At 40.2% G+C, this 24,571-nt stretch overlaps 2 protein-coding genes across 6 annotated transcripts in view; one reads left to right on the top strand and one right to left on the bottom strand.

Moving 5' to 3' along the window:
* cenpp (centromere protein P) overlaps positions 1 to 24,571 on the top strand; it is a 90,760-nt gene that overhangs the window by 60,318 nt on the left and 5,871 nt on the right. The gene's annotated exons all lie outside the window — the stretch shown is intronic.
* Positions 940 to 22,907, bottom strand: ecm2 (extracellular matrix protein 2, female organ and adipocyte specific). Of its 4 annotated transcripts, none has more exons than XM_084347709.1 (12): positions 22,786 to 22,907; positions 18,665 to 18,796; positions 17,644 to 17,796; positions 13,475 to 13,663; positions 9,998 to 11,128; positions 9,360 to 9,475; positions 9,109 to 9,244; positions 7,837 to 7,994; positions 6,832 to 6,971; positions 6,577 to 6,689; positions 5,479 to 5,692; positions 940 to 3,226 (listed from the first exon to the last, which is right to left on the bottom strand). In XM_084347709.1, the coding sequence occupies exons 2-12, from the start codon at positions 18,792 to 18,794 to the stop codon at positions 3,058 to 3,060; spliced, it is 2,649 nt and encodes an 882-aa protein (XP_084203835.1). In that variant the 5' UTR covers positions 18,795 to 18,796; positions 22,786 to 22,907; the 3' UTR covers positions 940 to 3,057. The 4 variants fall into 4 exon arrangements, with proteins under 4 accessions (XP_084203835.1, XP_084203836.1, XP_084203837.1 ...); XM_084347710.1 differs by having other exon boundaries at positions 9,998 to 11,089; XM_084347711.1 differs by lacking the exon at positions 13,475 to 13,663.

The following is a 24,571-nucleotide window of genomic DNA, read 5'->3' as shown; positions in this document are numbered from 1 at the left end:
TCACTCGACATACGTCACCAACACCAACATGACCGCCAACTTGGCACAGAAAAGGTACCAAACAAAGATGAAAATCACAATAAAACTAGTCATATTGACAACTGAAGTTAAGTGAAAGGAGAGTTAGTCAGTGCTGTACGATGCTAATATACAGGAGCAGCTTTATAATGTTTAAGTTACAGGTTTCGGTGAAAAACAAAGTTTTTCTGAAATAAGGTCCCATGAGGGAAACAGGAAGGGACGTGACTTCAGTTCTCTATGCAAGTAGATCAAAGGACAAAAAGAGTTACCAGTTTGTAAATGTTGTCAGTTGGACAGTAATGTACAGTATAGGTCACAGTGTGACAGTTAATAAAGAAAGTGTTTTTTTTAATAGGAGTCATGAATAAATTTACCAGAAAAAATTATGTACCGGTACTTAATTTGTCCACCAGAGAGCACTGACAAGTTCATTATTACACTGTAAAATGTCCTGCTAACTACATATGTTGGTCCCAGTATGCATTTATTTTTACAAATTTATATCGACACAACATGTCTATCAGAGTTTCCAAGTATCAGTATCTGTATTCAGCCTCAAAAACCGAGCTTTGGTTGAGCTTTACTTATGTTCCACTCACATGCACGGCAAATCAAAATGGACTTCTCAACAACAAGAAGGAGCTCATATGCAGTCAATCGCAGGTAGACACGTACAGTCCCAGTTACTGCACAGATGCCCTTGCAGACCTTCCCAGTTACAAGGATGCCTTGTTGCTTTATATTTAAGTTTACATGGTAATGCCATTTGAAACATAATGAACATGACTACCAGTGCTGTGCGTGTCATGATTATACTTTTATCTTAATATTATAGTGACCAGAAAATGTGACGTGTTAATCCTGAAGTGTTTCAAATGGATAATGAATATAGAGAGTGAGACTTCATCAATAAGGCAGTAAGGAACATTGTAAAGTTTATTTGAGTTTTGCATTGTAACATTGTGATAATCTATAGTGTATATAAAATCAGATAAACATTTTTTCGTATGATTTATGCTTGTTGGCCAGCCAAGAGCAAAGTGAAGGGCAGATGTATTTCAGTTCAAAAGTTCAAATTCATGTTTTCAAGTCATTTTTGGTATTTGTCATAAAACAAAAAAAAAAAGTTCTTCACTGTAAATTTAACTTTTTTTTTTTTTTGGGCAAGCTGTACCTCTAGTCAATACTCTTTAAAGCAACAGTATAATCTGCAAGTACTGAAGGAGCATTTAATCAATATCTCTGCACATACATAAAGAATTTACTCTCCCAAGCTGCAGAAGCCTTCTTTCATCCACTGTCAGTGCTGATGTTGACTTAATAATACATGCCACTACAGTTACACAGGTTGTTACACAGGTTCATCGAGCCACAGTCTGGTTAAATTATGTTTCTGTGTTGAGGTATATGGAGCAGATAATTGAAAGAAAACTTTTAAAATAGGAATTTATAGTAGTGAAAATACTTCCAGAGCCAGTGGTTCCTCCCTCAGCTCACCTCTGTTCTGCTTGAGGAGAGTTCTTGGAAAGACCTTCACTATAAAAAGACGTTTGTTAGAGAGTTAGAGAGTCTGAGTTTCCTCAGACCTCATAGTCCACATACTGCAGCTATACTCACCTCCAATGACTCTATAGCAAACTCTCTGCTAACTGTGATCCCCACTCAACAATGCACGTAAGGCACGTAAACACACCAGCTGCACAGAAATCGTCTGCTATTCAGTAATGGGGCGTCAGCTGAATGTAATAGTTATTCAAGTATGTGTGGCCCACCGTCACTCTACAGTATATTACCAAGTGAGTATGACCTGATCATGCAAGTCCGATACCTGCATTTATTGTTGTGGAGCCATTAATAGGTAAAAAATGACACTGTACTTTAAAGAAAAACCTATGCCATATAGTGAGACCCCCTTGCATCAGGAATAAATCTGTTTTATTGCGCCAGAGGAAGTTACTTGTGTACACAAGTAGACAGAAACTAGTTAGAAATGTAAAAGTGCAGATTAATCTATAGAATAACATATACAATTTGATCTCACTCCAAGAAACTCACTGTTGCACCAACTACGGTCCAAAGAGAGATATGTCTGTGGTCAGTAAATTAAGTTTAACGGTATAAGACCTTAATTTAGTTACTCTCTCCTTTTTGTTTTTTGCCTTTGTATAGACATTATTCGCATTAAAAGATATTCAAATAGTTCAAACCAGTGGGTTTCTTTAAAAGGAATAAATGAGCTTCATTTTTGGCAAATTTTGTCTCTTTATCTGTAAGAAGGATGAGCTTGCCAACAACTCTCCTTTAACTGGTTTTAATCTTTAACACAAAGTCCTTGAACGATGTGTCACATGCAATCTCACTGCTTACAGTCCTTTTCGTGTCAGGGTGAAAGAAAGCACTGGAAGAAACAGAGCTGAGAAATGGAACATAAAGGTAGTGAGGTTGTTAAAAATAATGTGTTGGGCTTGCGGTCTCACTTCATAGAATTCTTTCCATTTCTTTATTAGCATTTTCATTTTACTGTGTATGGTGCTGGAATTCTTTCCGTTTTAGAGAGTTTAACATTTCATTAAAGAAGACAGATGTGTTTAATTTTGAAGTCTGAAGGTGTTCTGTCACCTTCACACCAGTTTAACTTGGGCCAGGCAACACTGCAAAACTACTTACCAGACCTTAAACGGTGTACTGGGGCTAGAGAAGATAAAGTCTTACTTTATGAAGCTCTTAATGGTTCAGTCCAAGGATATGACACTGCAGTACATTCCCATAAGGCATATTACATCAGCAGAAACTGTGTTTTGACAGTTTAATTCCTCTTTTTTTTTTTTTTCCATGTTTAACCTTTACATCAGACACGTGAGAGCCTCTTTTTTTTTAGTGTGATTTAAAAAACATAACATTTGAGGAGAGGCTAGTGAGAAAAAATATATCTTCTAGGATTTGACTTTTCTTGGCACATTAAAAACCAAAATCTTTGTCCTCATGTTTCTGATGGTTTCAAGTGTCTTTTATTTTTTCGTTTCGTGTGAACTCAGGTCACTTGGTTTTCTGGGGTTTTAAGATCACACTTGAGGAAGAGCGTACACAGGAAAAGGCTGTCGGTGAGATCTTCTGCGGGTCGATGTAGTTGTTTTCCAGCCTCAGGGCCACCAGACTGGCATCTCCATTGTGGTTCGGGTCGCAGATGCTTTCGTCAGGGATACTCCTGGCAGACACAGTATCAGGATGAAGTTAGATATACATTCTGTTATTATATCTAGAATTAGTTATTATTTCAAATGATCAATTAATCATTTGGTCTATAAAATGTCAGAAAATTGTCAAATTATTGTCATAATTATGTGAATCTCTTTAGATTGCATTTCCTGTCAACAGTGTCCAAATGTGTTCAGTATACGATCACATAAGACAAGAAAAACTTCACATTTGAAAAGCTGTAACAAAGTAATGTTTGGCTTTTTTTGCTTGAAAAATGACTCAAGCTATTAATTGATTATCATAGTAGTTGGCATTGATTGTGTCTTAAATGACTATCTGACTAATCCTTTCAGTTCTATCTAAGACTGCAGCCTCAGCTAATGAATTTTAAAATTCAATCAGAATTATTCTTGTCAGGGGCAACATTTGTTTATCAATCTAGCCAATTTTGTATCGCAGACAGTTAATACTGACGATGGAGTTCCAGACAACATTATCAGTCAACATAATGCCATTCACTCATTCATATCATTTATAACCCCAGCTCTTATTGCCTCTCACTGATATTAATATTTGGATGTGAAAAAATAAAAATAAATGACTAAGACACAGAAATTCTACTTGTTTAACGGAAAACAGAAAGACATATTCTGCACTGTAGGTTTGGCTATCTGTCAACACAGATTAAGACACAAATTACTGATCTGGTAATGATATGGACTAATATGTTTTACTTATTTTAGAAAGGTCACTAAAACATCTGTGACTTTTATGTCATAATGACACTGAAATGCTGATAGCTGCTTTTAGTACAAGTCATAGATTACTTCAATCCTCTTTTTACCAAACTACCTAAAATCAGTCAGTAGCATTCAAGAATTAGACAACACACTCCAAAATGTGTTCATAATTCCCTACAGGTTGTGCAGTGGCTGTATTTTTAAGAACAGATTTTAAAGCCATCCTTCCTGTTTTGAGGCGTTACATTACCTTATACTTTTATTTTATTTTATTCTTTGCTACTCATTTATTTTCCTATACACTGTAGGTTATTGTTCCTGTTTTGTACAGTACAACATATGTTAAAATAATCTGCAGAATTAGCTCAGTGGCTGGTTAGTTTACTACCTGAAGAGACGGCCAACTTGGCAGCGCAGATGGAGCTTAGTGCAGTGTTTAAATTGTAAAACTGCTTTGACATAAACCCCTGCTACAACCTGGACCGCTGTGTGTACCACACATGGACCTGTGAGTGAGTAAGAGGTGATTCAGGGTGACTCTCAGGTGGAAATATGAATCAACTTGTTTTGATTCCTCGTTGTCAAGACAACTCTCCGTCCAGTGAACTTTCAGCTTTAATATTGTCTGGCGGACTGTGATGAATGAGTCAGTCGTCTGGTCAGGCTCTGGTCTGTTGTGGGACTCTTGGTTGTTCCTTGTCTTCTGTCTTTCATCACCTGGTTTTATTGTTTTTCTGTATGAGGCTTCTGCTACTTAAATCAAAGGTCCTTTTTTTTTTTTTTATTCTTGTCTTTTGAGTTTGGGGGAGAACATTTCTGTCCTTATTCTCATTGTGCAATAAATAAATAAGATATACCAATATTTACATTTTTGTTTGATATGTTTATTGATAATTCCTGACCTGTTAATGACTAATTATCTACCAATTAACTTTGGTCTTATTTCTGTAGTTTTTTTTCATCATTTCTATCAGCAGTGATACTATTATACTGTATATAATATCAAGTTAATACATGAGATTTATGAATACAGTATGATCCCAGATCTCAGCTATTAATTTGGTCAAATCAAGTCATCACTTATACAACCAAAATCACTAATCAGTAATCTTCTTCTTCTTATACAATCTGTACAACATATGAAAACCTCTATCCTGAGACTCGTGTCTTGTGCATATTATGATGACTAGTAGAAATGATGGAAATGTGAAAATGGGATTCAAGTTCTGATAAATTTGGAATTATCCTTGAGTTGTGAATCCCCTGTGATAGGTTGATGACATTCACAGAAACTACAGTGCCTGTGTGTTGGGATGGACTTCAATCCCGGTGACCCTGAACAGGATATGTGGGTTGGAAAACGTGATGGATGAAAAATACTTTAACTGAGATCCTGATATTTCCCAGAAATCATAATGCAAATCTACATGCAGGAACATGGAAATTTTAGTCTTGATATCTTGCCTGGAAGAAGAACTTTTGTCTGTTAGATGGATATTTGTGGATGGTGACTTCATACCTGATCTTGTTATTGTTGAGTCTGAGAAAGTGTAAGTTGGTCATCTCGTTGATGCCAGACGGCACAGTGATCAGCTGGTTGTGATCCAGGCACAGTTCCACCATGGAGTTGTACGAGCCGAAAAACGACTCGGGTTCGATTCCCTCCCCATCCAGTTTATTGTAGGAGAGGTAGAGGTACTCTATACCGGGGTCCATGTGGGCAAAAACATAACCTGCGGAGGGATGGAAGGAAACAATTTCACTACATGTGTGTTTTTGTACTGTCTGCCAGCAATTGATTTGATCATCTGATTGATGGGCTATTGAAGTAAGAGATTTTGGGACAAAGATGATGGAACTGATATTGTTGATAATTATCTTTCACATTGCATGAAAATGAGATATGATGTCTGACAGAGAAGCCAGTTCCCCCTGGGACTGGAAAAATCCAGTCAGTTTCTGAAAACTGTGTCCAGCTTTTCAACTCACATTATTTGCTCCACTGCACTCTGATTTGTTATTTTCCTATAATCTTTTTTTTTTTCATATTTATAATGTTTCTTGTGCTGTTTGACTGTATTTCCCCATTTCTACAAGACGATAAGAAATCTTCTCATTATCTTCCTCTTCAATCTTCTGACTCAGACTTGGCCAGTTGAATGACCTTCTTGCCCGTTAATTAAGAAGATGAAAATGCTAGTTGCCCAACTGGCATTTTCTGTTGTTCCTCTTTACTATTGGTTGTCCTGCTCCGTACACTGTAGTTTGTGCTGTGTTGTTGGAGTCATCGTTGTATTGTGAAGTGACATCGTATCAGCTCAACCAATCACAGTCAACAGCTCAGCAGCCAACTCCAGAAAGTACCTTGAACTTTAGCTTGAGTTTAGTGCCCAAATTTAGTTCTAGGAGGAACCCATCCGAAAGCATGCAGTGGAAACAAAAACAGAATCAAAGAAAGTGAGTATTTAATAAAAGTTATGTTATATTGTTATAATTATCCTGTCTATCAACTACTACTTGATGTGCAGATGGAATTTTGTTTGGGCCTAAAAGTTGTTGAAGAAGTCCTCCAACATTTAAACCCCTCCCATTTGCTACGTATCAACACTTCCTTTACCTGGTATCCTCTCTATGTTGTTTCCCACCAGCACCAGATGCACCAGAGATCTGGGCAGGTAGGATGGAACCAGGTAAAGGTGATTATGTGAAAGGTCGATGGACTCCAGATTTCTGTACAGAAGCAAAAAGATAAGGGAAGGAAGGATTTATTAGAAATGGAAATGATACATACATAGTGATTGTTACATTGTTGGTAAATTTCTGTTACCCTGAAGAATAATGGGTGATAGTGACAGCTCTCTTTTTGACTGACCTGTGGTTGAACCAGGCCATCGGGGCAATCCTGGTCTCATCAAGCCTGTTGTGTCTCAGAGAAACTACGTTCAGACTTTGGGTCTGATTGAAAACTGTCTCTGAGATTTCCTCAATCAGGTTGTTCTCCAAGTACAGCTCCTGAAAGACAGCCAGAGCAGAAAAAAGAAACCAAATGTTTGATATCATGCGAGGCAAGAAAAATGTTAGGATTTGTGGAAACTGGTGGACAATTACTAGAATGGAATTGTTCCCAAAGTGTTGTACGTTTTCACTTTTTAATGAAAGCAATAGTGGGAGGTTACGAGTTTGTCATTTAAAAGTCGTGTTAACCGAGTGCTTTTGGTTAAGAGATCTTGGCGGACAAGTCAGTGGTTTGTTGGGACTGTTTCAGGTTGTAAACCTATAATCCACCTCAAAACTAAATTCACGTTTGTTCTACCTGTCTTTGTTAAAACTGGTAACTTAATCAACAGACAGGCTGGGAATGAACACCAGACACATACTGAGACATTCTGGGTGTTACTCTAAATCATCCTTAAATCATGATCATTATCACTGTGGGCTTTACAGTCCAATAAATCCTGAAATCCAAGACCTAATTAGGACTTCACATAAACTACTGCTGACAAGAAAAGTTTTAGATTTACAGGGTGTGTAGAAACTCTTCAAGGTCATAACGTAAAGTTGGTTTTTAGGGTGGATTTACAGCAGCAGCATGTCGCTGGTGTTTTCCACGTTTTGTGGTTAACCAGAGGCCGTAATTACAAGTTGGGTGGACTGGTTTCCCACAGGTAAAGGCAGAGTTTACTCAGTGGTGAAGTCTTAAACATCAGAGCCAAAAGGAAAATACTAACGCATCAGCAAACCTAAAATTCCTGACTGAATGACTAACTGCTGCTCAGAAGGCCTCTGATAATGTGACTGAATGCCTGATAGATTTTATTCAAGTCTATATGTTGTGGGTGGATGTACTGTATAAGAGCCAGAGAGATACAGTTCATACCAGCAATGTCATGGGAAGGCCCTGTGGTATGGTCCGGAAGTGGTTTCTGCCCAGTCGGAGGTAAGAGAGCTCGATGAGGGGAGAGAAGGCCAGAGGATCTACATTCCCCTCACTCAGCAGATTTGCCTCCAACTCCAGAATCACGAGGCTGCTCAAATCTGAAAGATTGAAAATAAATAAACGTCACTGTCACACAACTGGAAACTTGTCAGTGCAGCCAAGACACATCTGTTAGACTGTAATAGTCAAACAGCTGATCTGTCAAACAGACCTGCAGATTCTCATTTCAATGTGTAGAGCTGAACAGTTCAGACCCTCTGCAAATGATCAGATCAAATGTATTTAATGAACAAAACAATACATCTAAAGTAAAAAAAAAGAGAGAAGAAAACGACCATTTGTGAGTTACGTAACACAAAAGATGATTGAAGAGTAAAAGCCTGAAGATCAAGGAGCGTTTGGGCTTCATCCATCATGGGTCTCCTACATGTTTCTTCACAGACAGCTGTCTTTTTATTGGTTGTGCATTGAAAGGTCACCAACAAACAAGATCAAAGTTGAGCTTGTTGAGTTTGTTTTTCACCCAAAAACAAAAAATGCCCAACACAGGGTTTCCAAAGCCTTCAACCAAATGACAAAGTTGAAACTGATCAAGCTTTTAGCAAAACTTTGAGGTGCACAGTTCCAGCAGCGCTGAAAGTAGAGCTGCCACCAGTTTCTCTCCAGAGAAAAACAAAGCTATTCTGCTGCTGATAACACATAGAGCTCCTAATTGGTTCGATGTTGAAATTACACTTTGAACATTTGCAATTTTCAAATATCAAGAACCATGATTGTAATCAGGCCTTTTCATCTTAAGAGAGCAATATTTTAGTTGACAACCTGGGATAAAGACCAGATGAAATAATGATTGTCACTGCCAACTTTAGTCAGCTGTATTTAATTAACATTATCTCAGGGAGTTGGCCAAACTAAAAAATTGAACTCCCTAGCATCGCCTGGTTAATGTCTCTGCCTGCTGTCCGTCCTGCACTTGGACAAATAGGGTTTCCTGTAGAAAGACACACTGATGTGTTTCATTTAGACGTTTGCAAAAATCAAGTGAACTGTAAACAATTCAGAAAGACCAACCGAGTTCTGAGTCTATAAAAAGGGGATTACGTCATATCATTTTGAGGCAGGTTTTGTGTTAATGACTGGCAGCTTGGCTGAGTGTTTTGTGACCTTAAAGCTGATGTCAGTATGTTGGTGTATTATGGGATGTTGTGGTACCTCGGAAGCTGTTTTTTTTTATTTTTCTCAGTTTGTTCTCATTGATCTTCAGCTCCTGGATGGTGGGTGGAAGGCCAGAAGGCACGGCTTCTAGGAGGTTCCCATCCAAGTACAGACGCCTTAGCATCTTCAGAGGCTGACACACACACATACACACAGATACTGGTGATACTGGAAAGTATTTAATGGTTGTGTGTGCAAAGTTGCTGTTTCTTCATAAATTTGTGTAAAAGTTGGCTTTTATGTCTTACTTTAAAGGCTTTGGCATCAATGCCGGCAGAGGTGAGTTTGTTTTTCTTCAGGTTGATCCATTCCAGGTTGGGGATGCCATTAAAGGCTTCAGCTGGGATGCTGCTGATGTTGTTTCCTGCAGGTTAGAAGAAACTAAGAAGTCAGTTAACACTAAGAGTAGTAAAATTTTCCTACCTCATATGTATTTCAAATCATTGACTGTGTTTCTCAGTTGGTTTGTGTTTCCTATAGGATTTGGCCTCAGTACTTTTTTTATAATTCTGATTCCAGGTAAGCTGCAAATCTAACAAATTTTTAGTTTGGTCCGTTCTGATAAGTAATGATCAGTCAAACAATCATGATTTGACATTTGTTGGAATCTGTACCAAAAAAACTTGTTTTTTGTTTTTTTTTAATTTGTGAACAAGATTTTTATGCGAGGGCATCTCTGCAGCATTTAAGTAGTTCTTTATCATATTGTTTTGGCAATTTGGATATTGCACTTGATTTGATAATATTTCGATTAATTGTGCAGACCTTATCTAGTTAATGATTAATATGCACCCTCACACTACTGGTGTATGTGTTAAAGTGCTAAATATTCTTCATACACTGGGTGGAGCTCTTTCCAGCTCGTCTTGTCGTTGTCTTAACTTACCCTCCAGACTGAGAGATTTGAGCTCAGGTATGGCCAGAGGAGGAAAGTAGATTAGTTTGGCGTTGTCACATGTCACAGTGACATCAGAGATGTCGCAGCCTGGAGGGAGGCCTCTTCTGTCCTCTGCCACCACCTCATCCCCATCCTCCTCCGCCTCCTCTGCCTCTGTCTCCCTCAACTCATCCTCAGTCGAAGCAGGAGGTCTTGGGATCGGAGCAGGGAAGAAGTCTGGTTCCTCAGGTTCTTCAAGTTCTTCTGTGGGCATCTGAAACACATCTCCTCTCAGCCATACCTCTTCCTCCTCCTCCTGCCGCTCCTCTACCTCCTCCAGCAGCTCCTCCAACTGCTCCTCTACCTCCTCCAGCCGCTCCTCCTGCCGCTCCTCTACCTCCTCCAGCCGCTCCTCCTGCCACTTCTCTACGTCCTCCTGCCGGTCCTCCAGCTGCTCATCTACCTGCTCCTGCTGCTCCTCTACCTCCTCCAGCCGCTCCTCCAGCTGCTCCTCTACCTCCTCCTGCCGCTCCTCTACCCCCTCCAGCCGGTCCTCCAGCTGCTCATCTACCTCCTCCTGCCACTCCTCTACCTCCTCCAGCCAGTCCTCCCGCCGCTCCTCTACCTCCTCAAGCAGCTCCTCTACCTCCTCCCGCCTCTTCTCTACCTCCTCCAACCACTCCTCGTCCTCCTCTTCGACGAAAGCCAGTAACCCTTCCCTCAACATCTCCTCCTGCCTCCTTCTTTCCTCCTCTAGCTTCCTTTCCTGCTCCCATGCTTGTCTCTCTGCTGCCTCCTTTTGCCTTCTGTCTTCCTCTTCCAGTCTCTTCCTCTCCAGCTCCTCAATCTGCCTCCTCCACTCCTCCTCCTCTTTAACCACCTGCAGCCTCAGTGCTTCCTCCTCCTCCCTCCTCTTCTCCTCTACTATTTTCCTTTGTCTGTCTGCCTGCTCCTTCCTTTGCTTCCTCCTCTTTTTCCTCGCCTCATCCTTCCTCCTCAGGCGCTCCTCCTCCTCGTGGTGCTCCACTTCCTCTCGCCAGAGGATCTGCTGGATCTCCTCTTGGGTCAGTGGAATCACGGACTTGTCAGGGTCGTTGTGAACTGGGGAGTCACCAGAAATGTCAAGGCTGAGGTCAGGGTCTGGGGTGGGTGTAGTAGGGTGATGTGGGAGCAGCCAATCAGGGGGCAGGGGGTGGTCAAGTGGAAAGAAAAAGGTGACAGTGTAGAAAGATGGAAGACAGGAAAGGGGATAGAAATAAGCGAGTAGAGAAAATGACAGAGGGAGAAGCAAGAAAAAGGAGAGGAAAAATAAAGAAAACTAAAAGAAAGTGATTGAGGACAGAGATGGAGGTTGGTGAGGACAGACAGACAGATAAGAGGTGGACAGACAGAGACGGCTTTGTGTTAGTGTTGTAGACAGACAGGCACAAGACCAGCTTGTTGTAGCTACAGAGCAGACTGCTGCTGTAGACCAGTCTGGACTAGATCCCATTGAACACTATTATGAGCACAGTCAGGTAAAGTTGGTCTTTTTGTGTTTGCCCATGTTTTTTACCATCTGATATTGAACGTAAATTTGATATTTATTTGATTGAATTTGGACCAACTTTAGCTCACGTGTCTCACCAAATGCTGTTTTATACTCATAGAACTATGTCATATGACTACGTCCAGCAAATATTACACGAAAAACACTGAACGTGTCTCGTCTTTCATGAATGTGTTACTTATATTATATTTTTGATCCATGGAGGTTTTGTATTTGTGAAACTGTGGGGCCCTGGCCCTAGTTCTATTTTACATCTTATGGATATTGTAAGGTCGTAAGCATGCTCATCATTGCTTTGCTGAACTTTTTCTTACTTCCTTGGTGATTATTAATTTTACCTACAAAACTCTGATTGGCGCGATTGTTTTTTCAACTGGTCAAACGACTGTCAAAGAGCAGAAGACCAGACCTAATTGAATAACTGAACAAATCAGACATGTGAGCAGTGATTCAGAGGTCCTTTCGCAAAGTTGTTTCCTGACACTGAGGTATTCTCAGTGTCACTTAATAACAAATCTTTCTGAGTATAAAACAGCTTTTAGTGTTTTACCTTTACAGTTAACTCCATACATACACAAACATCATTTATACACAGTGAACAGTTTACAGATACGTATTTGTTTCTTCAGGTTAATGCTGTAACTATTGACATACAGTGAAAAGTCCTCAACAAAATGATTTTGAGGTTCTCTCCTGCTTCACCTCCATACATGCACATAGTGACTGTGCAGTGTATGACTGTGAGCAATGAGTCAGTTACTGTCAATTCAACTGCTGTAATTTATTCCAATAATTTCACAGTGGTTGTACAGACAGGTTTCCTGTTTACAATAAAGGATGCACGCACAGCACGGAGCGAGAAAAGTCAGTGCCAGCAAGTCATGATTGGTTATAAATGGAAAATTGCAGTATTCAAAAACTATTTGGAGGAAAATTATGCGTAAAACAAGTAGTGAGAAATTAAATGAAGTTCCCACTTTTCCCCATCAAATTATGCCAGATGTCTTAATGCAAAAACCCAGAAGGTTAGATGACTGGAGTGTATGAACTCTACACACCTGTTGGTGATGTTTTTCTATGAGGACGTAATGCATTTTCAATCCAAAACCATCAGTCTGCCACCTCTTTCAGCTGTCAGGAAGCCCCACAGTGAAACATTAAACGTATAAAACAGAGGCTGACTAATGTTTGCACTGCTCAGCTCCTACACAGCCATAAACACAGAGTAACAGTATGAGCTGTCTGACTGTAAAACAGGTGTTTCTTCTTCACCTGGTTTTGTACAAAACAATCTACCACCTTATTAAAATCCAAGGTCAGAGCCCTGGACTTAAGGTGGGCGATAGATTACGAGATGATAATAGCTATTATCCACGCTGAGCTAACAGGGGGGTTTCCTTCTTGGAATAGTGAGCAATTACTTTGTCATTTGTGCGGATCATAGCACAAAACAACGTCCCCATAAACTCACACTGATTTTGGTTTGTTTTCTGCCTCCAGCATGTGCACACATCTCACTGTAATGTTGCTCTTCAACCTTTCTATACGTCTTTTCAGATTCAGGTGTGCATCCAGTCTTAATTTTGCTGAGATTGAATTGACAGTAAAGTGAAACCAACTCTGGACATTTTGAAAACATGTGGTATCTCCCAACATACAGACATGTTAAATCTTGCACAACATGTGTGTTGATCTGACCAAAAATGTGCTAAACACATTTTTTTAAAGCCATGATGGAAACAGGAAGCAACATGCTGAGGCCTCAGAGATGGAGACTGTTCCTTTGATTTTTTTCCAGGAGGTTAAATTTCAACGTTATTATGATGTAAGGTGTTGAATGAAACCCTTCAACTACTGGTACTGATTGTCAGAAACATTGCTCATCTGTGTAGCCTCTCGATGTTGCGCCATGGCATTGCCACATGTTGTGTTTCTACCTGACTCCATGCAGACGGGGCAGCACTCCCCAGCGGGGGTGAAGGGAAAATGGCAGTGCGTTATGGGACAGGTGATCTCATCACAAACAACCCGCCCTCCGGCACACAGACAAGTCACACAGGGCTTTGGAGACCAGACGGCCAGGTCGAACATGGTCAGGCCCTGGTACACACACTGGCCCTCCTTACCTGAAACGACACACACACATTACACTTCACTTCAGCAGTTTACAGTAGTTCAAAACGTTTTTAATTTAGGATTTAGGACTGCAGGATAATTTTTTTATTTCTGTCTATACGATTAAGATGCAAACAAATTAAACATCAGTAATATGGCAGTGGGTCTGATGTGGGTAAAATCTGAAACAAACAAAGATTTAAACTGTTTACAGAGCTTCATATACTCAAAAAAGACACAGACAGTGGATGCCAACACGGTCCTATTAAGTGCTGATCTTGAATAAAGTTGTATTATTTCATAGATGTAGGTCTTGTTATTAGCCTAGCCCTACTGTAGTCGTACTACAGCAAGAAGAAAAACCCACCAAAGCTGCTACATCTAAGTCCAAATACTTAGATTATATTTTTTAATTATTAATATGGCCAACCACTGTTTTGAGTCATGTTTAATCCTCACATTTAGCTGGCTGAGAGCAGCTAAACTGGTTAAAAGTGGCTAAAATCGTTTCTGGCAGAATCAAGTTTTTCCCCCAAATGACGAGGGGAGTCGGAGGGGGATTAAGCCACACAACAAAAAGAAAACTGGGGTCATCCTCTGGCTGCCTTGAGAACATTTTGCTTAGACCAGTCAATGTTCAGATGTCTCAAACAAGGCAAATTCAACCCATCAACGGGTGGGTCACACCTTACATGTCGACCCTTGTCATCCCCCTCAGCAGCAGCAGCAACAACAGGCCCTGCTGAACTAATTGCTGTGTGCGTAAAGTCAAATCTGAAGCCTGTACTTTATCATCAGAACCAGACAAAGCAGTGGTTTGTAGCATTTCCACTCCTCCCTCTGCATTAACTCCACCTTCTAACAGGACAAGGCTGTGACTGGTAGTGAGTCAGTAGAAAAGACCGTAAACCACTATGATACAGCAGGAAGAGGCTGTTTGTGTCTATTTTAGGTCTGCCCTGCCTGTCATCTATCCTTTCTAATGGTATGCTCTTTGTTACGTCCATAGAAACACAGGTAGTTAAAAGGCTCAGTTTATTTCTCTTAAATACGGTCTCCTTTATCTCTGTCCTTTTTACTGAGACTGTCACCCTGTCATCTCTGCTGGAGCACACACAGCATCATACTTTAGAGCTTTTCTTTTCTCTCTTCATTGTCGAGTAATTGTAGGGTTTTATATAAATAATACAGCAAGCATCAGACTCTCCTCTGGCACCATCTTTCCATTGTCTTAACTTCATTTTTCATGTGTTTTTACTAGCAGTGTAACAATTAGTTGATTGAGTGGCAAACAATGAATTGAAAGCAGTTTCGATAATCTTTGAATGATTTTCAAGCAAAAACATCAATCGTTCCAGCTCCCAGCATCTCCAGTGAGAGGATTTTCTGCTTTTTTTTTCTGTTTTATATGGCTGTAAAAAATGTTTGTGGATGACGTAATCTACAATTACAATTTAGGTTAATTTCACTGAGGTCTGATGCAGAGCATGATGAAAATAGGTATTTCCAGTAAATAATAATTAAGGTAGAAGGTTGATGGAAACGCGAACTAAATTGCCAACAAAAATGTACCCTGTATCTTAATCTCTATAATCAGATATCTGCATATGAAGGAGACGGAGGATTTTTGTAATGGACGAGTTCTGGTTTCTGTTTGTAGTCTGATTGTAGTTCAAGTATTAATGACCAATCAGGTTCACTTACTAGCTTTTTTCTTGCAGCTGACAGGGATTAAAATGACGCTTTCTATACAATCACCTACTGAGGTTGAAAGCTACGGTGAAAGACTAGTAGGTTGACCAGCAAAATTTTGAATTAGATAGTCGAAATTGAAAGCTGGTTTTGATCGATTTTTCGATTTAGAATGAAAAACCGTGACACCCCCAATGAACTTCTGTTGCTCAGTTGTTAGAGCGTGCATCCCACGTGTAGAAGCTGTGTCCTCGTAGCAGCGACCCTGGGTTCAATTCCTATCGCTCATCGCCTGTCCTGTCCTTCAAATGACGCCATTAAAAGGCCAAACAAAAGTAAAGAAATCATGTCATCCCTACTCCACAGAGACGAAAGTGATTACTGGAACGGACGCTCCACCCAGTAATTGCGCCTCAGAGAAATACAGCATGCACGTGTTGTCTGCTGGCTGTCAGTTTTCACTTCAACTGTACTTCACAATATGATGGTCAAATTTTCCAATAATCTGGGGTTGACAAGTGTGCCGACCTGAGCAGCTTTAATTATTGGCTTAAAAAGACGGTCGCTTGTCATGTTGATCCGACATCTGTAACTTTCTGTAAACTGGCCTGTGGTCTGTTTGGTTGTTGTTACGTCAGTTTTGCCAGCTTGTCTGAACACAGAGGCATGTTCTCATACCCCAAGCAACAGCGAAAACTGAGCCAAGTGGTTTACATCTACATGAAAAGAAAATCCCCCTGCAGCTCCAAACAACAGACATCCACCAACACCACCTTCTCCTCTAATCACATAATGCTGACTTTATTGTTGGAAGCTGAAGGGCTTCCACGTGGCTTTGAGGTTCCTCTTTGGAGTCTCTGTCCTCATCTCTGCGTTGGATATTTTTTAGGACTAATTTTCTGACGAGTGCTTTTCCCACAGATGGTTTTCCCTTCTGTTCATGTTGGAATGTGATGATTTGTCATTACATTACTGAGCTGCAATAACAAGCAGCCTCATTATGAGAACAAGGCGAAGCCTCAGAGCTCAGCTGTTCTCCCACTGCGCTCATACATCCTGTTTAAATGAAATGTCCTGTTTTTTATTCCATTAAAGATTTTATTTTCTTGTATTAAGATTTTATTGGCTAGAAAACTCTCATGTAATGTACCACTTAAAAGTGTGAAATGCAAGTATACAATCTGCCTTTTTTTTTTTTTTCTCTTTACACATTAAGATCGTACGAATACTGAGAAAACCTTGTTAAATTGTGTTTTAAAACTGGTCACATTTGCTGCACAGACAACATTTAATCTAATTGAATGTTCAAAGTTTAAACCATGTTTTTATTTCCTAGATTAAAACAGGCTTTTGGAGGATTATTGTTGGAGCTATCAAAGATTTAATATGTACACAGAGTAAAATCAGGAACACGCTTCTCCATTTGCACATAAACAGACTCACACTGGTGTTACTCAACAAACTTTCACATGATTATTTTCTTTTATACTTTGGGTGTAACATTAATATATACACTTCATTTCCATTGTTCCATTTCAGGCTCTTTTCGGTCCAACTTGCCTTGACAGGGAGTTGGATCGGTCAGCTTGTTTGATTTGTAGCAGTGCGTTGTTATAAACTATTTTTGAGAAATCGATTGGCCTGTAAACAGAAAAATGATCTGCAGCAACTTTGATAAACAGGCTAAATCATTTATCAAGCAAAAATGACAAATATTTGATGGTTCCAGCCATCAAGTATAAGGGTTGGCTGATTTTCTCTGTGTTATATAACTGTAAATTGAACCTTTGGGTTGGTCCGATTTGAAGAAAGAACCTTGGACTGGAAATTGGGAAGGATACGTCCCCTATTTTTTAGGATTAACTGGAAATGATATTCTTGAAAGCAGTCATTGTTGCAGCTCTGTTTGGGAGGAATGTTATTCATACGACCCGTCTACCCAAATATCTGTAGTCACGTTAACATGTGTTGCAGTATAATTCCCACATAAAACAACACTTCAGGTTTCTCATCCAGAAATGTGACCACAAAAACCAACAGAGCAAAATGGGATCTTCATAATGATAGGTGGATCAATGGCAAAGCAAGCTGTGGTCATCCCTAGGTTTTCACTTTTAGCAGGTGTGTAAACCATCTAATGACAGAGAAACAGGCATGGTTTCTGCAGGCTAAAAAACTACAACATGGTCAGGATGTCACAGTGACATTAAACTGTAATTGGGATTAACCCTAAAAAGTCTGACGAGAGCATCTGTAGTAGTTACTGGTCTCACTGGGCTCAGGTATTGGTCTCACTGACCTGGGATAACGTTGTAGCTGGAGTGCTGTTCTTGCAGGTTCTCCAGGTACAAAGACTTTCCTTGGTTTTTTCTAGGCTCCACTGGGATGCCGGGACCAGGAAAACGTTTGATCTTCAGTGGTCTAGAGTGCCCCGCTTTGGTCTTCCCCTGACCTGCAACACAGTCACATCAATTTTCATCAATCTAGAAACTGCAACACGGCAGACAGATAGTCGCAAGATTCAAGGGATGGTCTTGTTATTACCCAGTGAGCAAAAAGTGGTCTAGATCACGTCTTTTAGATGTCATTTATGGACATCCAAGACGTCTAAAAGATGTCCTCTGGGGCGCCAGAATGAAAGTTTTTTTATACGTCTTTTTATATGTTTATATGTCATTTGTCGACTAATTCTGGCTGTCCGTGGACGTCCAGATCATAGCCAGTGTGAACGTCTATTCTCAACTAATTCTGGATGTCAGTGGATATCTAGATTATGGCCTGACTGGACGTCTTTTCTCAACGTCATTTACCGACTAATTCTGGCTGTCAATGGACGTCCAGATCATGGCCTGGCCCGACGGACATGATATCAACCTGTTTTGGACGTCCACAGACGTTGCCTGCTCAGTGGGTAGTTTACAGATACATTTTGTCCTTGTTTGTGCCAGGTTTTAAGTAAAAATAAATAAATACATTCTGTTTCAGCCAAATGAAGTCACAACGTCTACAAGCCGTTCTTGATGGGACTGAATTTCTCTCTTGAGACTGACGATAATGTATTCACATTTTTATGCAAAGCCAAAGCAAAAAAAGTTGAATCAGGCATTTAAAAATACATTTTCAGCAAGAAAACAAGATTGTTCTTTGAGTTGTTGGAAGGCAGTTGTTTTCACTTTCAATGGAGCTCTGCTAACATTTTTTCCTTCCTGTCTTTGTCCTGGCTAAACACATCCTATCTCTGTACTGGACACTGATATGAAACTGAAATCAGTCTTCTCAAATAACTGCACAATGGCTAACAAGAAGAAGCAAAGTTTTACCATGTCCGTCCTTCCTCCTCTTCCCCCGGCGAGTCGCGTCCTGGTTGCGAGGTCTGTTCCCGGCCTGGGCGTCTGGGACGGTCAGGGTCACCACCAGCCACAGACTGGCCACCACCAGCCACCACCTCATCCCTGCAGTAATGATAGAAAGTTTTTTAATACTGGTATCGATACAATACCTCTATGTACTGATCTTTACAAATCTACTTTTTTCAGTACCTCAGAGATTTTCCTCGAAACCAAAAGCCAAAGTTCTCAAATGTTAAATGTAATTTAAACTCCAGCAGAGATGCAGTTTTTAATACCCGATGCTACGAACACATTTCAGTAGCGAGCCCTGGACTTCACTGGTTCCTCAGAAGGAGACCAGCAGGTTAATCAGACAAAAGGAACATATAAAACAATTAACCCCTTTCGATAGCCATGGTTGGATATTAAACATTCAGAAACGCAGTGGCACCCCATGGCGTTGGGTTCGAGGCGCTGACCAGGAACCAATATATCCAGGATTTGATTCCGATCGGAGACCTTTACTTCCTGTCGTTCCCCCGTCTCTCTTTTTCGTCGTTTCCTGTCACCTCTCAATAAAAGCATAAAATCCTGAAGAGAAAAGATTGGTTTTCATGTTTCCTTTTGTTATTAGTATAACAAAAGCTAAAATGACTGGAACCAAACATACAGATCCACATTGATACTCCACCTGCAGAACAATAGACAGAAGACAAACAGAGATTTTACCTGCAGCAGCTCTCAGACAAAAAGAGCTGTTATTGCTGCCGCTGACACTCATATAGCTCTCTGCTAAGGTCCTAATGGACGGTTCCCTGTGGGTGTGTGTATGTGTGTGTGTAATGACTAGTCTATACACAACAGTCCTGTCATTATTACAGCAGTTATCTGAAGCTAGCACACACCTTCACACACCTGATAGTTTGTCTTCTGTATGATTCTCCCTCTGAATGCAGCAGATTGAACTCTTTCTCTATATAAGCCTCTACAACAACAACAACAACAACAAAATCATATTTTGTCACCTAAAGATAATTCTCTCCCAGCTAGTTTTCTTAAGAGATGGTGGAGACCAAACCAGAGCTAAAGAATGAGTAGATGTTGGACAATTTCAATAAGATGATAATGTTGCTCTGTGTCTGATGGATGTAGAAGTAGCAGTGGCGGCAGTTTGCGTTTACCATAATAATGTTATAAGTTGATATCAGTGAGATGATGTCCCCCTGCCCTCAGATCATGTTGATCAAAGACATGTCCGTTTAAGATTTGTTATTTCTGTCAGGCGACTTTAATCTTATCTATGGTTGTTTTTATTCTTCTTCTATTGTTTTTCTGTTCTCCGCAAATGTCTGATCATGTGAGAGAGAAAATGTTTTCCTCGTAACCTAATCCATGAAAACATAAAAACAATAGTTAAGATATATAAAAATAACCTGTATGTAACCTGTAACCTTTGTGTTGATACAGTTTAATAACAGGCTGAGCCTCAGTTTACTATTTTTATTGTTATATATTTCACTCTCAGAGCACATTTCCACATAATCCTAGATCCTGTGTCTGGTCCTGACTCTGCACTCAGACCTTTAAATAAAATTAAAGCACATGAAATTATCCACAACAGACTGTAATAACTGGTCTCAGATCAGTTGATGGTGCTGACATCAGCCTTCAACTAAAACTTGCTGTAATCCAACTCCAAACATCAACACTGACCCAAACAGCAAACACCTACAGTACTACTAGTCTGCCTTCTAGTGTTTTTGGAAGTTACCAAACAGCTTCAGGTGCATTACCACCACCTTCTGGGCCAGAGTAGAGTAGAGCTGCAACGATCAATCTATTAGTTAGTTATTAGTTGTCAACTATTAAATTAAGAGCAGTGCACATATCACATGTCAGGGTCCATGACATCCGCCTACACTGTCATCACATTAATCACATTAATCATTCACATTTTCTTCTGGATGAAAACAAAACTGAAGTCTGCAGCTCCACAGACTGGAGGTCTGAGCACAACATCAGCTGGCTCTGAGACCCGACCCCCTCAACTCAGCACCAGCCAATAAGAAACCAGAACTCAATGCTGACTGGAGACAGAGAGAGATCCAGTCCTGAGACAGAGGAAAGAAAGCAGGAGGGAGGGGATAGAAATGGAAAATATTCAGCAGTTCAGTTTCTGGATGAGCAGGCTCAGACGGAGAGACTTCCAGCAGGAACACAGAGGATAAAAATAACCTGGACTCTGTTAAACGAAACCAAGACAGATTTAAAGTTGAAGTTTCTTCTGCTGCTGTTTCTGTTTGCTTCCCTCAGTATTTCACTTAATGACTGGATTCCAGCAAATAGTTCAAATTACTTCTGAACACCACCAACTTCCTCAAGATATGTGTGTTTGTTTTACTTGTCAGTGACAAAAATAAGCCCCAAAACTCCACTTTTTGCACATTTTCTTCACAGTTAAGATTTTTCTACTCCACACATATTCTTCTTGTCATTGGTGTTTCAAATGTTGCTGTTCTCCCACATTTTTTGGGCACCACCCTGATGAAGACAAGATACAGAGAACAGTGAAGCAAAGTGATTTGGTTTTGATGAACTTGCACTGAAGCTAAACTAAGTCTCGCTTGGAGAAAAAAAAAGCTTGTTTGAAATGTTGAAAATAGTCTTGAGATGAATCTGACATCCACGTTTATCGTCACGTAATCTATCTGGGGTTCTGTAGATCCTCGACCTCTTCAAGGTCCGTTACCTCTTCATGTAACAGGCGGACAGTTTAGTTGCTGTTTATCCCATGTATCTTCACACACAGTTTCTGTCATGACTCCTTTAAACAATTGTTAAACAAATTGCACATAAAACTGAGTATCTCCAGAGATGTTTGCTGTTAAGACCTTTAAACCACTTTGTAGTGTTTCAGTTTGCTCTGCTGCAGCATTGTGATCTGTATTTTCTATCGTCTTGTTTCGTCTTTTGAATATTTCCCGCTCTGATCAACCTTGTGTTGTATCTGACTTCATCTCCACAAACAGTAGTGACTTCCCCAACATGTTAGTCCAGTGTTCTTCATAATGGCTGCTTGTCCTGCTCCATACAAATGCAGTGGTAGTGAGAAGGTGATCACTCTTGTGTTCGTTGTAGTCGTCTTTGTTGTGATGTAATGTCACATCTGCTTGAGGGATCATGTCCAGTCATCCAATCCAGCAGCGAACAGTGCAAACAGAAACAGAGACAACTGATAGAAGTGATGTTCCTGACAGGGCCAAGCTGACCTCAAAGAACCAGCGCCGAAGTGTTCGGGCCATTTTGTTTTTCGTAAAGCTTTGGGTTTCGGGTCGGTTTATGTATCAAATTTGGCAGAAGCACTTGGGTTTGGTCCGGTCATGTCTCATAGACGAGGGTGCAGATCAGACTCAGGAACTCTTCAGCGCTGTGAATCTAACTCAATGATCTCATCATAGAAAATGCAACTGACTGACTAACATTTTGCTTTGCTTTGGTAAACGTGCACATGACCAAAGCCTTGAGGAAGCCACTCTGTTGAATGAGGTCATTATTTTCAGTTGAATGTTTTTGAAAAAATCTAAAAAATGATTCTGTTTTTATTTATTATGATTACTGAGAAATTGGGATCCAGGCTATTTTTGCAAAACCTGAACAAAGATTTAGTTATTGCACTCCTCGAATGTCCTTCTTGTTCCTTGTCTGATGTTCTTACATAACAACAGAACATCATCAGGGAGCTAAAAGGAAAGTTTGAGAGCGCTGCATCAAAACCAGGAAGAGAACAGACATACTGATCATTTTAAAAGTTAAGAATCTGCTTCCTTGAGTTCTGTTCTGGTTCGGTTCAGGTCTGGTCTGCGTTTAAATGAACAAATCTTTATCAGGCTTTGTTCAGATCCTTTGAGTCACCGGGAGATTATTTTCTTTCCTTTGTTTGGACCTGTGAGGAAAATCATTTACAGCAACTGAACCAACTGATTACAAACCATCGCAACACAGACAGACAGACAGACCGACAAACAGACAGACGTAGCGACAGACAGACAGATGAACAGACAGGAGGGAGGAGCTGAATACAGACAGACAGAAGGACATTAACTCTACTTTACCAGAAGTTTGAAGGCGGCTGCAGGACTTGAGGCCAAATTCTTCCACCCTCTTTTCTCCTCCTCTGGTTCTGCTGGAGCTCCAGGAGAGGTGTGTGTGTGTGTCGCTGTGTGATGAGACTAACTGTGTGTGTGTGTCTTGTCCTTGGTGTGTCTCAGAACGTGGAGCGGTTGTGTGGAGCAGAGCGAGCTAATAGAGCTGTGAGGAAAGCCAGGATTTGTACGGCAGCTGGGACAAAACGATAGAGTGAGAGAGAGAGTAATAAACAGACAGAGAGAGAGAGACAGGTCTGACATCTGTCTGAAGGAGGACACGGCCAACACGCTGCAGGATATTGAGGAAAGACAGTGAAGCGAATCATCACAGGTTAAATATTCAAATGTTGCTCAGTGAAGGGGACGAAAACAGGAGGAGGGTTATTAAAACAAGCTGAGACAGATTATGAAACATTACGGCTGCTGCAGTTCTGCAGGGGAAATAACTGGAAGGTCTCGGAGGAGGTGAAGAAGAGGTGAAGTTTACATATGGGTCAGAGGTCAACCAGAGACCAAACATCCCAATCCAGTGTCAACTAGAAAGACTTCTCAGGAACACGTTTGAATGAAACCCTGAAAGATTAAAGTCCTGAAGTCATTCAAACCCTGAAACTACATGACAGTAAAAAATCAGCTTCCTTTTAATGAGTAAATGTGATAAAGCAGTTTGAAATAATTCAAGAGGAAGCTCAATATTTAGTGTTCAGACACAAAACCGTTAGTCTACCTGACTCTGACATTGTAAAAGAATAATAAGAAACATAACATCACCACGACAATGGCGGTCCTAACAAATACGATAAAAGTACAAATATTTCAGTATTTAGTTGCAGACTTCTGCTACAGTCAAACTGTGAATGGACTTGTACTGTACTTTATGTTTTATAATTAGAAATAACTAACAGAAAGGCAGCAGTTTACTTACTTTACTTCACCTTGGTTCCAGAGAGGATTCAGTATTTTACACAAATGAATCACAGTTGGTTTTAACTTGAAATCAATCGTGAACTTTTAGTGCGTACCAGTGATGAAACCGTTAGCTTGACTGATTCTGGAAAGGCTTAACGTCTCAGACAATCCCCGAAATTAAGGTGAAATGACACCTGAATGATTCTATTTGAGAAGTGTTTGTTTCTGAAATTACTCCCATTTGCTACCTGGCACACCTGGAGCTCATAAATAACCTCTTTAAATGTCCTAATTTGTCCAACAAACAGTCCAAAAATATTCTGTTTACAAGGATTAATGTCAAAGAAGAGCCGCAAAATCCTGACGTTGGAGAAGATTCAAACAAAGAATGATCAACTTTATTCACTGTTTTTGTGTGAAAAATGTTCTGTTGATCAACTAATTGATTAAATAACTAAACATTTCAGCTGTAGATGCATCGCTGTCCTGTTTCCCAGCATCAACACACATCAGCTCTCATTAAAAGCAGCATATTTGTCCCCCTGGCCGGCACGTCTGCTACTGTAGGTCTGTAGTTTGTACTTTATTTGTTGTTGTAAATAAAACTCTGTTAACTGCTCATGAACACATACGTGATTTTACACCGCTTTGCACCAGAGTGATTCTCATGTACCACCACCAGCAATGATAACTTTAGCATGTTAGCGAGCTAATTCAACATTAAACTAAATGTAATGCCTGAGGATGAAGCCCAGCTGAGACTGATGAAAGTTAATCAGTGTCTGACATCAGCATAAATCCACATTAATGACAACATCTGTCCGACATTTAACATGACTGATCA

This window comes from Pagrus pagrus (genome assembly GCF_965226575.1).
Source record: "Pagrus pagrus genome assembly, chromosome: 3".
Taxonomy (NCBI): Eukaryota; Metazoa; Chordata; class Actinopteri; order Spariformes; family Sparidae; genus Pagrus; species Pagrus pagrus.
This window is presented reverse-complemented; position numbering and strand designations above follow the sequence as displayed.

What these genes read in the sequence shown, in the direction of transcription:
- ecm2 (XM_084347709.1), bottom strand. Translation starts at nt 18,794, where the DNA reads ATGAGGTGGTGGCTGGTGGTGGCCAGTCTGTGGCTGGTGGTGACCCTG. An exon ending in CAGCTACAACGTTATCCCAG is followed by an intron (nt 13,664 to 17,643) that starts GTCAGTGAGACC and finishes GTGTCGTTTCAG; the next exon opens with GTAAGGAGGGCCAGTGTGTG. An exon ending in CCCCGTCTGCATGGAGTCAG is followed by an intron (nt 11,129 to 13,474) that starts GTAGAAACACAA and finishes CACCCACCCCAG; the next exon opens with ACCCTGACCTCAGCCTTGAC.